Source organism: Rhinatrema bivittatum, chromosome 5, assembly GCF_901001135.1.
Source record: "Rhinatrema bivittatum chromosome 5, aRhiBiv1.1, whole genome shotgun sequence".
Classification (NCBI taxonomy): Eukaryota; Metazoa; Chordata; class Amphibia; order Gymnophiona; family Rhinatrematidae; genus Rhinatrema; species Rhinatrema bivittatum.
This window is the reverse complement of record NC_042619.1, coordinates 328596609-328610438: the sequence shown is the minus strand read 5'-3', so window position 1 is coordinate 328610438 and position 13830 is coordinate 328596609. Positions and strand designations below refer to the sequence as shown.

General features: G+C 38.5%; 1 protein-coding gene across 1 annotated transcript in view; it reads right to left on the bottom strand.

Moving 5' to 3' along the window:
* Window positions 1-12885, bottom strand: part of NLGN4X (neuroligin 4 X-linked) — a 213351-nt gene extending 200466 nt beyond the window's left edge. Inside the window, exons 1-2 of the mRNA XM_029603293.1 lie at window positions 12843-12885; window positions 11501-11686 (exon numbers count right to left, since the gene is read on the bottom strand). Of these exons, the coding sequence (XP_029459153.1) occupies window positions 11501-11686; window positions 12843-12885 (229 nt within the window). The remainder of the gene's footprint in view (window positions 1-11500; window positions 11687-12842) is intronic.
* Between the last annotated feature and the right edge of the window lie 945 nt (window positions 12886-13830).

Below are 13830 nucleotides of genomic sequence, written 5' to 3'. Positions count from 1 at the left end.
AAACCAAGGATCCATCAAGCCCAGCATCCTGTTTCTAACAGAGGCCAAACCAGGCCACAAGAACCTGGGAAGTATCCAAACACCAAGAAGATCCCATGCTACTGATGCAATTAATAGCAGTGGCTATTCCCTAAGTCAACTTGATTAATAGCAGTTAATGAACTTCTCCAAGAACTTATCCAAACCTTTTTTGAACCTAGCTACACTAACTGTTCTAACCATATCCTCTGGCAACAAATTCCAGAGCTTAATTGTGCATTGAGTGAAAAAGAATTTTCTCCAGTTATTTTATTTATTTTTATTTATTTATCGGGTTTTATATACTGTCATTCAAATTCATCATCATTTATTTATTTAACATTTTTTATATACCGATAGCCGTTTGCACATCGTACCGGTTTACAAGGAACAAGTGGAAGGCCAGGGGAAACGGCACAACTGTTACATGAAACGCATGAGAGAACATTTGAATGCATTTAAAGAACATAGGAAAACATTTGATAACATATGAAAACGATTAACTTAGTCATATAAAGCAGAAGGTATAATAATTGTGTTTTACAAATATAGGAAGATAGAGACTGTACAAATGGAGGGGACTTAGGGGGAGTGGGTAGTTGGGAGGGTAATAAGATAGCTATTTATTGTAAGAATTATATATAGAGAATGGAAGGGAAGGGGGGAGGGGGGAAATTAACTTATATACAGGCTGAGATAGGTAGCTAGACTGAGTCCAGGTTCTGGACTCAGTCTAGTATTTAAGAGGTATGCTTCGAGGGGGTGCAAGAATACTGTAATTAGAGGGTAATGTAGGAGAGGGCTGTTTAGGAACAGGCCTGTTGAAACAGCCACGTAAATCCATCATAACGGTTTACAAATATGAAGGTTACAATGTTAAGGGATAAACAGAGTTTCAAAACGTTTAAACTGTTGTTAAACATAGGGGAATCAAATGTTAGTTATTTACTGTTCTGTTTTACGATTAACTTCTTAGTTATAGTCTGTAATTGTGATAAGTTCGTTAATTCATTTAATCTTCAGGTTGAAGTGGAGGGTGAAGTTGTTGTGTTGTTCATTGGGTGAGTTGGTTATGCTTTGTTGAACAACCATGTTTTTAGCTCTTTTTTGACTGTTTTTAGGTTATTAAATTAAATTATTCTTAAATGAGCTAATTGCTAACTTCATGGAATGCTCCCAGTCATATTATCGGAAAGTGTAAATAACCGATTCACATCTACTCGTTCATGATCTTAAAGACCTCTATTATATTCCCCCTCAGCCATCTCTTCTCCATGCTGAACAGCCCTAACCTTTTTAGCCTTTCCTCATAGGGGAGCTGGTTCCATCCCCTTTATCATTGTGGTTGCCCTTCTCTGTATCTTCTCCATTACAACTATATCTTTTTTGAGATGTGGCGACCAGAATTGTACACAGAATTCAAGATGCAGTCTCACCATGGAGCGATATAGGGGCATTATGGCATTTTCCGTTTTATTAACCATTCCCTTCCTAATAATTCCTAACATTCTGTTTGCTTTTTTGACTGCTGCAGCATACTGAGCTGACAATTTTAAAGTATTATCCACTATGATGCCTAGATCTTTTTCCTAAGTGGTAGCTCCTAATATGGAACCTAACATCATGTAACTACAGCAAGGGTTATTTTTCCCTATATGCAACACCTTGCACTTGTCCACATTAAATTTCATCTACCATTTGGATGCCCAATCTTCCAGTCTTGCAAGGTCCTCCTGTAATGTATCACAATCTGCTTGTGATTTAACTACTCTGAATAATTTTGTATCATCTGCAAATTTGATAACCTCACTCGTCGTATTCCTTTCCAGATCATTTATATATATATTGAAAAGCACCGGTTCAAGTACAGATGCCTGAGGCACTCAACTGTTTATTCTTTTCCACTGAGAAAATCGACCATTTAATCCTACTCTCTGTTTCCTGTCTTTTAACCAGTTTGTAATCCATGAAAGGACATCGCCTCCTATCCCATGGCTTTTTAGTTTTCTTAGAAGCTTCTTATGAGAGACTTTGTCAAACGCCTTCCAAAAATCCAAATACACTACATCTACTGGTTCACCTTTATCCACGTGTATTTTAATCCTTTCAAAGAAATGAAGCAGATTTATTAGGCAAGACTTCCCTTTGGTAAATCCATGTTGACTGTGTTCCATTAAACCATGTCTTTCTATATTCTCTATGATTTTGATCTTTTGAACAGTTTCCACTACTTTTCCCGGCACTGAAGTCAGGCTCACTGCTCTATAGTTTCCTGGATCGCCCATTGAGCCCTTTTTAAATATTGGGGTTATATTGGCTACCCTCCAGTATTCAGGTACAATGGATGATTTTAATGATAGGTTACAAAGTTTAACTAATAGATCAGAAACTTCAATTTTGAGTTCCTTCAGTAACCCTAGCCTTATCTTCCCTAAGAGCCCCTTTAACCCCTTGGTCATCTAACAGTCCAACTGACTCCCTCACAGGTTTCTTGCTTCAGATATATTTTAAAAAGTTTTTATAATGAGTTTTTGCCTCTGTGGCCAACTTCATTTCAAATGCACTCTTTGCCTGTCTTATCAATGTTTTACACTTAACTTGACAATGCTTATGCTTTATCCTATTTTCTTCAGATGGCTCCTTCTTCCAATTTTTGAAGGATGTTTTTTTTTTTGGCTAAAATAGCCTCTTTCACCTCACCTTTTAACCATGACGGTAATTGTTTTGTCTTCTTTCCACCTTTCTTAATGTGTGGAATACATCTGGACTGCACGTCTAGGATTGTATTTTTAAACAATGTCCATGCCTGTTGAACACTTTTAACCTTTGCAGCTACACCTTTTTTAATAAGTATGTTCCTCATTTTATCAAAGTTTCACTTTTTAAAATGTAGTGCTCAATCTGTAGATTTACTTATTGCCCCCTTCCAGTTATTAGTTTACATTTGATCATGTTATGATCACTATTGCCAAGTGACCCCACCTCTGTTACCTCTCTCACCAAATCCTGCATTCCACTAAGAATTATATCTAAAATAGCTCCCTCTCTCATTGGTTCTTGAACCATTTGCTCCATGATGCAGTCATTTATTATATCCAGGAACTTTATGTCTCTAGCAAGTCCTGACGTTACATTTACCCAGTCAATATTGAGGTAATTGAAATCTCCCATTATTATTTCACTGATAAATTGGTTAGCTTCCCTGATTTCTCTTAGCATTTCATCTGCCTGACCATTTTGTCCAGGTGGATGGTAGTATACTCCAATCACTATACTCTTACCCAACACACAAGGGATTTCTACCCATATAGATTCTACTGAGCATTTAGTCTCTTGTATGATCTTTATTCTGTTGGACTCTATACCCTCCAGGACATAAAGTCCTATACCCCAACCAAGTTGATCCTCCCTATTATTGCAATATAATTTGTACCCTGATATAGCACTATCCTATTGGTTATTCCAGATGAACAAGCTCTCTCAAAAGCTATCGAACTCGCTTCCTACTTCCAACAGAAGATCTTAAATACCCTCGCCCTCCTTCCTACTAATACAACTCCCATCAAGTCAGGTGAGAATTCCAATTATCTAAATAGACCCAAATTTGACTGTTTCGAATCAATCTCCACCAAAGAGATTGAATCCCTTCTAAAAAATTTGAAACCTGCTAGCCATCCAGCTGACAATATCCCATCGAGATTCCTGCTTCTCATCCCAAACTTGATCTCAAGACCTCTGACCAGCATAATAAACAGCCTCCTATCCCAAGGAAGCTACCCAGACATCCTAAAAACCGCTTCACTCAAGCCCCTCCTCAAGAAACATAATTTGGACCCAAATGTACCAGCAAATTTCAGACCCATCTCTAACCTCCCTTTAGTCGCTAAACTAACGGAGAAACTGGTAAACACACAGCTTTCTGACTACCTGGAAGACCACAAGATCTTATACCCTTCACAATATGGTTTCCGTAAATCACGCAACACTGAAACCCTCCTCATCTCACTAACAGACCATATTATTATGGGGTTAGATAAAGGACACTCCTTCTTACTAGTCTTGTTAGATATTTCGGCGGCTTTCGACACCGTCAATCACACCATCCTGTTGGATCGCCTAGCAGATATCGGCATCTCTGGATCTGCATACAATTGGTTCAAGTCCTTCCTCAGCAATAGGACTTACAAAGTCAAAATCAATAATAAAGAGTCACCCCTAACAAAATCTAATCTTGGCGTACCACAAGGATCTTCTTTATCCCCAACCCTCTTCAACATATACCTCCTCCCCCCTCTGCCAAATGTTAACAGATCTCAACCTAATTCATTATCTGTACGCAGACGACGTACAGATTCTAATCCCCATAACAGAATCAATCTCAAAGCGCTTTACCCATTGGAATAACTGCCTACTTTCCATCACCAATCTACTCAACAGTTTAAACTTGGTCCTTAACGCTTCTAAGACAGAGCTTCTCCTCATCTCCTCAAATGACAACAATATCCACCAACCTACACCACTCGACTCTCACATCACATGTAAGCAGGTTAGAGATCTTGGGGTGATTCTAGATAACCGACTAAACCTAAGGAAAATGGTCAATACTACAACGAAAGGACTGCTTTTACAGATTACAGGTTCTAAAACGACTTAAACCTCTCTTATTCTTCCACGACTTCAGGACAGTCCTCCAAGCGCTACTGTTTGCCAAAATAGACTACTGCAGCGCACTTCTACTAGGACTTCCCAAATCCTCTACTAAACCTCTGCAGATGATTCAAAATGCGGCAGCAAGATTGTTAACCAGTACCAGCCGCTACGATCACATATCACCAATTCTCAGGAAACTACACTGGTTACCAGTAAATTACAGAATTCTATACAAATCAATTACCTTAATCCATAAAACCATCCATCATCAACTTCAACTTGACCTGGAAATACCTTTCAAACTCTACTCTTCTATCAGACCAACTAGAGACATTTACAAAGGCACTCTTAATGTTCCCCCTACTAAAGCCACACGCCTCGCTATAACCAAAGACAGAGCCTTTTCGATAGCAGGCCCATCGATCTGGAACAGTATCCCATCAAACCTCAGACTGGAGCCATGCCTTTTATCTTTCAGAAAAAGTCTTAAAACCTGGCTCTTTCAACAAGCCTTCCCTGAACCACCAGACAATCACTAGTTGGCCTTCATTCCTACCCCGGTCTGGCACTCCGTTTCTCAAAGAAAAAATAAATGGACTGAGACATTCAGGTTTAAAGCACCGTCCTTAAGTTTTTAACTTGTACACTCTATGGTAAAGTTTTTTTACCGGCCTATCTTCTTTCCAGCTTGTTACAAGCTTCCAAGTTCGCTCCCCCTGTTGATTGTAACTTTGACTTATTCCTACTTATTGTTATCTTTCGTTTACGTGAATCTGTTACTCTAATTTTCCCTTTGTTAAATTGTAAACCGATCTGATATGGTAAATTTACTATGAAGGTCGGTATAAAAAACTGTTACAATAAATAAATAAATAAATAAATTATCCTCCTTCCACCAGGTCTCTGTGATGCCAATTATGTCAATCTCATCATTTACTGCTATACACTCTCCCATCTTACTTTCTTAGACTTCTGGCATTGGCATACAACATTTCAAAGTGTGTTTTTTGTTTGACTGCTTTTCAGTTGTTAGGGATAATTTGGAAATCTTTAGCTCAGGTGATATTGTATATATAGGCACATGGACTATGTTTGCTTTTATTGGAACTTCTCTTTTGGGATGCCCTGATTCTCCTGTTTCATTAGTATCGTTCAAGGATACATTCCTCTGAACCATGCACTGCTGAGTGTCTGTCAGCTTTCCCCCGTGTTATAGTTTAAAAGCTGCTCTATCTCCTTTTTAAAAGTTAGTGCCAACAGTTTGGTTCCACTCTGGTTAAGGTGGAGCCATCCTTTTGGAAAAGTTTCCCCCTACACCCAAAAGTTTCTCCAGTTCCTTACAAAACTGAATCCCTCTTCCTTGCACCATCATCTCATCCCTATGATTATTGCCAATCCTTGGTCTTGTGTTGGCCATCCGTAGCTCTATAACCTTGGTGCACTACTCCTTGGACTCTTCATGCTATTCCAGGAACTGATTTACCCCCTTGGTGCCTTTGATTTTTTATTCCATTTTTCCCCCTTTTGCCTAAGGCCCTCGAGTTTACACTTCTGTGTGTGTTGTGTGTGTGTGGGTGGGTGGTGGAGGGTACTCTTCTTGCTGTATTGCTTTGCTCCTACCATTTCAATTTTTAAATTCACCAGCTCCATTGCTGCCACTGCTGCTCCAAATCAGTCTTGGTACCTTAGAGTGATTTATCCACTGGCTCCAGCTGTTTTCCAAATCCCCTTTCCTTACAGTTCTTTCTGATTCTTGATCTTCACCTGGTCATCCAATACTTACATATGCCTTATCCAGTCAGTTATCTTTAATGGTTTCATACCCTCTTGGACATTTTCTTTAAACTCCATTCTCTTATGGCTCTTGTGATTATTGGTCTCATCCGGTATTTACCATTTGAAGAATTATTCTACAGCAAAAGCAAGGACTGCAGAAGTGCCAGTATTAGAACCAGGACTGCTTTCTCCATGAATGCTTTTTTCTGATGGTAATGAATGCAGTATTGCAATAACTGATACATAAGATGAATTATGTCCTAGATTTCCTGAATCACAGGACATTCCAATAGCATCTTAGCCTCCAGTGAAGGACTCACTCTAAATCCTAATAGCCAGCCCACCTCATGATGCCTTATAGAAATGGTATCAGCCTTCTTCATGGGATTTCCTCTGGCTTCTCTCTGGCTAGGGTTTTCTATCAATTTGGTTGGTGTACTTTGCCCCTCAGATGATGCTTTGGAGTCTTTATTCCACTCTTTCACTTGCTTTGACTATCAATGCCATGGTTGGTTTTATTGCTTCCTTTGTGATTTGTTTCCACTTCACCTTGAGCTATTCATGCCACACTTGATGCCATTTTGCCCCTTTTCATACAAAAGAGGTGTATGTGGGGGGTTATGTCACTATTATTGGTGCCATTTGCTCCACCTTTTTACCCCTTGAGGTGATCTGTCCACTCTTGCCGCTTTTTTTCTCCTCTGACTGTGCCTTGGAGAACTACTGCCACTGCTGTTACCATTTTGCCCCATTACGGTCCTTGGGGGTCTTCATTCTGCTTTTGGTGTCATGTTGATATAGTCTTGATGCATTAGCAGCCCTTCTCACCATTCTGATAAGATCTACCCACCAGTTTTCATTAGAAAGTTTTAAAAAAATCCAAATTTGGAACCCCAAAATAGCCTGCATTGCTTTTCTAATTGACTATAATTGTAAATGAATTAATGAATAAAACAAATGCATGACTTTTTTTTGTGTTGAAACAACCTAACAAATGGACTGTGAATGAATGAGCTAACTGAAACAAATTGTTTAACTGTTCTTGCCTGTTTATAGGGAATGTAGCTTCTGCTGACCTAGCAGATTTTATAAATCTATCCTTTCAACAAGGTGAGATTCCACACAAACTGGAAAAAAAAAACTGTAGTCAGATCCATCTTAAAGAAAGGATCTTTAAACCAAGGAAAGGTGGGGATTTATCAGCCAGTGTCAAATATTCAATGCTTGGGTAAAACAATCTGAGGGCATTAAGGGAAGTTAGGGAAGCTCTGGCAGCTTCACTGTTGGAACTTTTCAAAGCTTCTTAAGAGTCAGTGTGTAACCCATAGTAACTAGTTAACTTTGTTACTCTACTGCTTCTTGTGCAGTTGTTTATTTTTGCTATTATTTTATCTGAATATACTAAAACTTTTTTGAGTCACTCTTTGAAGTACTCATGATTAGACAATATGTATATCTCTTTTTGTTTATTTATTTATTTTAATTTTTATATACCGGAGTTGTTGCAAGAATTACAAATCACTCCGGTTTACATGAAACTGAAGATTAGCCAGAGGCTGTGCATGCAGCTGTACAATAGCCAAAGGCAGTACAAAAAACAGATTGAAAAAGGTACATATCAAAGTACATATTAACAAATGAATGAATAAATACAAACAGTACATAAAAAAGAACTTGTAAAAAAGAACATGTAAAAATAAACTCAGACTGAGTATGATAGCATATGAATTGGTCCTGGAGACTGTCTAAGTAAAAATACAATGTGTAAGAGGCAAATCGTAATGTGGTATCAGAATAGTGTATGCAAATAGGGGAAGGTAACCAGGGTCCTTCTGTCTTGAGTGGTGAAGCTTTGTATCCTTGACTACATCTCTTTAGCATGTAGATTAGAGGACTCCAGCTCCCTGTAGAGCAAATATAAGCTCTAGGGAGGGCTATGCCAACACATTTAATTGGAATCCTCTTGCTGAGTCATGGAGCAAAGCATCTTTTTGTGAGTACTATGGGGTTGCATTAGTCAAATGTTTAATGAGATCTCAGATTAAATGAACTATATGTTTGATATTGAATGATGGAATTGCAGAATTTAGAATGTATTTATTTATTTTTATTACATTTTACTATACCGCTTTATCAGCCTTGCAGGGTTGCCCAGAGTGGTGTACAATAAAAACAACAACATAATCCCTCATCCATCTCAATCAACCCCTTTATCTCAAAATCCACCCTACCTCTAAAACCAAAATTTGAAAACAAAACTATTTCCAATTCTACTATCTGGTAGGTCTAACTTCCTGGAATCAAATAACTCCCCCCCCCCAAAAAAAAAAAAAAAAAAAAAAGAATTCAGACATCTCCTCCAGCCCACCACAGCCTGAAAATATACCAATCACTAGGAGTCCAGAAAGCCAGACTTTCACTTTCTTACCAAATATAAAATAATTCAGTTCTTGTCTCAACTCTATCACAACTTTTCAAGAAAGTAGGCACTAGTACCATAAAAGCTCTTCCTCTAATCTGGCTTTTCCAAACAACACTAGGTGATGGAATCTGTAACAAAGCCCCCTGACCAGATCTTAACCTGTAAAGTTGCTCATAACAGTGCAACTTTCTAACAAATAAAGTGGTCCATGACCTCTCATCACTCTAAACACCAAAGATAAAATCTTAAACCAATGCGTGCTGAAACCAGAAGCCAGTAAACAGATTGAAGTATGAATTTCATTGGGATATGTCATGGGCATCCCAGTACCACCCAAGCTACAACATACTGAATTAACATATTTTGGTGCATCAGAATTTTGGGATATAATTGAATTGTGAACAACTACTTCCTGTCTAGAATCTCTGCAATTCATGTTAAATGTGTGCAAAAAAATAATCAAGATGGTTCAGCTCAACCAGAGCATTTCCATATTTCATTTTGGAGTCACACAAAAGCATGGAGTGTGGAGGTACCAGTGAGAAAGGTATACTTAAGGCCTATCCCTTGAGAGGTCTTGCCAGATTTTATGAGAGACACTGTAATGCAAGATACATCAGGAATGGTTCCAAAGGACTAATGATAGGCAGTACTGGTTCCTCTTCACAAAAAAGGTATGGAACATTATGAAAACTACAGACCAGTTAGTCTAACCTCAGTGGTGAGTAAATTAATGGTATCTCTGCTAAAACACAAGATAATGTAGTTTCTGAAATCTAATGAATTATAAGATCGAAGCCAGAATGTTTTTACTAAAGCTAAGTCTTGCCAGACAAATCTAATCAATTTCTTTGAGTGGGCAAGCAGAGAGTAAGATCAGGGGAGCATGCTGGATGTACTGTACTTCGATTTCAGCAAGGCCTTTGGCAGGAGTCTGCATAGGAGATTAAAAAATAAAGTGCTCTAGATATAGGTCATTAAGTGACTGACAGGTTTAGAAATTAATTGTGTTGGAAATGACCAAAGGTAGTGATAGAGAAGTTACCAGTGATATGCCACAGAGATCAAGCCTTGGTGCAGTTCTGTTTAACATTTTATAAATGATATTGTGGAATGGCTAAGAAGAAGGACTTACTTGTTTGTGGATGATATCAAAATCTGCAATAAGATAGACACCCTAGAAGGTGCAGAAAACTTGAGGAGGTAAAATCTAGAGAAGCTTGAAGAATAGTCTAGAATTTGGCTGCTAAGATTTAATGCTAAAAAATGTAGGGTTATGCATTTGGGTTGCAAAAATCCAAGACAGCAATACAGCATAGGGGATGAATTTTGCTGTACACAAAACAAGAGAAGAATCTGGAGGTGTTCATACCTGATAATCTTAAGATGGACAAATAGGTAGATAAGACAATAGCAAAAACCTGGATGTTTCGGTGCAGAGGGAGAGGAATAGACAACAGGAAAACGAAGGATATATTACCTTTGTAATAACCTCTGGTGAGGTCGCGTTTGGAGTATTGTGGGCTGTTCTAGAGATTACATCATTAAAATGATATAAATTGAGTACAGTCAGTCCAGAGGGCAGCTACTAAAATAATAAAAGGTCTTCATCATAAAGCATATGGGCACAGATTTAAATATCTAAACTTATACACCTTGGAAGAAAAGAGGAAAGGGGAAATGTGAAAGAAACATTTCAATACCTCCAAGTAATAAATGCACAGGAGGCAAGAACCTTTCACTGGAAAAGAGGTTCTGGAATGAGGATTCTGGGATAAGGGTGAATGGAAGTAGACTGAAGAGTAATTTAAGGAAATATTTCTTTACTGAAAAGGTGGTGGATGCATGAAATAGCATCCCATGGAGATAGTGAAGACAAGGACAGAATCAGGATTCAAAAGATCATTGGACAAGTACAAAGGATCTCTGAGGGAAAGAAAGGGACTATAAAGTTGAGCAGGAGATGTGGATAGGCAAACTGGATGGGCTGTATGGTCTTTATCTGCTGGCATGTTCTATAATATGGTTCTATATTTGATTGATCTTTATTTCCACTCATTCAAGTGGACTAAAACAGCAAAAACATTACTTTATTCTATGATAATGTATGATGCTGCCTTTAATAGGGATGACTTTATCTTTTGCTCTGAAGAAATACAACTTTATATTCTCAATTGTATTCTCAATGGTAATATCATTGAGTTAATAATCATCAATGCCTTGGAGCACAATAAAAGCTCCAGAAATGGAAGCAAATATGACTTAAAAAATTAGTAAAACAAATCTAAATAGAGCCACAAAATAGGGTAAATATTTGGGGGATCAAAAGAACAGATACATTTAGCTGGTCAGAGCTGCCAAGTTACCTTAATTCCAAGAAGGATTCCAGAATTTCTGCAGTGCTGATTTCAATGTTAAAATTGGGGACTGCAATTACCACCCTGCTTTGGCATGTAAGTTCTAAACCAGGACTAGTACAAAAATCTTCCTCCTGGAACTGGGTAACTTGGCAGCTCTGGATTCTAGTAAAGGAACTTTTTTGTGAAGCCAACCCTGTAACAGGTATCTGGTGTATTTTCCATATGAGCTAGGCACAGTAATTAATGAGTCACTTGCAGAGGTTGATGCCATTACCTTCTGAATAATGGGATAGAGTTAGCAGGCTAACACAGGATGCTCCTGCCCCTGATCCAAAGATGGTAACTCTTTTGGGATCACCGCCAAAAGCTCCAATATTTTCCTCTATCCACCGTAAAGCTTGGATTTGGTCAAGTAATCCATAGTTGCCTTTTGCAGTTTGATCTCCAGTGCTTAGGAAACCTGCAAGACAAAAAAGAGCACATTTTGAGTTCACTAGCCATAAAATTAACTACAGACAACTCTATATTTAAAAAACATCTCTTTTCTTTTTTGCCTCCTCCTCCTCCTTTTTGGTATATTTGAAAGATCAAGTTCCATTTAATCTGCTTTCTTGTAATATAAAAGGTGCTTTTTCTATTTCATGGCTTGTGCCAGGATGAATAAAGTCTTTTTTATTTTTTTTTTAAAGAAGAATCTTATTTTATAGAGGAAATACAATGTAAAGGATTATATTTAAAACATGATGCACCTCCGTTTTAAAATTCTTTCCTCAAATGTTGTGTTTATGGTGAAACGTTTGGAAAGAGGGCCTATGTACTGTGGAATTTGAGAAAAAATACCTTTTCCTGGGTTCTTAAAGGTTTCTATATTTGATGGATTGACTATATGGAGAGCACAGTGGATATTTATGAAAAGAAAAATATATATTTGTTTATTTTGAAGAGCTTAGCAAGGATGTTGTATTCTGAGTTGCTGTTATCTCAAAAAGTGAATGCACTGTTAGATTTTGTTTGGACATTTTGTAGTCAAAATATGGAGTGGGCTACATGCTGACTTAAAGGATGGATTGTGCAATGTTGCATCTGACTTTGCAACTGACAGCTAACATGATACAATTGATGACACCTAGTATGTATGAAAAATGGGTGGTGTTTCAGTATGGGCAATAAATGATTGGCAGCAGGCCCTACATTAGGACTATGATTGGATCAATTATGTATCAATAAGAATAATGATGTGATGTAAGAATGCTTGTTATCAGGAAATGAAGCATTGATTGGTTACATGCCCCTGGGCTAAGGGGAAGATCGGATGAATAGAGCAACTGTGCCATCGCCATGTAGAATTTTTATCTCTAATAAATATAGTGAAAGATGAAGTGTTGCATACCATTTCTTTCTCCTTTAAGAAAAAGGAAAACTGAACATTGCTTGGTGGAGATATTTAACAGCCAGGTTCTCCCACAGCTGCAATTAGTCTGGGAGGTTTTGGGGTTTGTTTTTTTTTGGTTTGGATCATAAATTTTATTCGACAGTTCCTTTTTTTTTTTTTTTTTAACTATTACTGTATAAAACAGCCATGCTAATTCATAAATTGTTGGGCTAAACTGAATCACCTTGGATGAGCTCTATGCTTTGAATCTGTACTCCATCTTCCATGTGCCCTAAGATCATCACAGTCTTGGCTTGTTGGATACTCCTAGCCCCAAAGGCTGCACACCTTCTTGAAATGCAAGAGAGGTCAGTTTCCATCACAGGTCCAATTTGTTAGATTAGTCTTCCAGAACAATTATACTTAACAGTATGTAATAAAACCTCTAAAAAGTTATTTATTCTGGCTAGCATTCGAGCTGGCTGGCACAGTCTTTATTCTTCTAGCTAGGTAACCCTAGCATGACTGGCCGACTCAGTGGAATTGTCTTTTGCAAGAAAGAGAACAGGGCTTTAATATATTCTGTTTGTTTTATTGTCTTTCTATTTTATGTTTGTTACTTTGTTAATCCCTTTGAACTTGGTTTAGAGCGGTCTATCAATTTTAAAAATAATTACAAATAAAGATCATTTATGTTTTTGTCCTACATCCTGATTGCCCAATTATCTGGATCAAAATTCATGGCTCAAATGTGTTGTGCTGGAGGTGGACCTGGTGCAGGATTGGTATGGCCCTCTAGTCAGACCCAGAGAGTGCCTGCCACCAGGAGGCGGAGCACACGAGGAGACAGAGGCTAGCTGGAGCTTCACCAATAACAGTCTGGGGTTTCCGCAGGTTGAGCCCTTGGGTACCTGGACCGCATTGACTTAAGTGGGCCTCAGAGGGTCTCCTGGAGAGGCAGCGGAGAGGTGTGCCCACCACGAGTAAGGGTGCACGGCTGATGCAGAGAGGATGGACCAGACCTGAACTGGAGACTCCTGAGACATCAGGGAGGTAGCAGTTCAGGAAGGCTCTCTGGGCAGAACAGGCAGCGCCTGTGGGTCTGGTCGGATGAAGGCTGTGGGCAAAGTCCAAGCAGGTCGGTCTGGTGGTCACAGAAGCGCAAGGGTCAAAGCCAGGGTATCCATCCAGAAGTGGTCAGCCAAAGCAAGGGTCAGTTCCAAGGTCAGTCT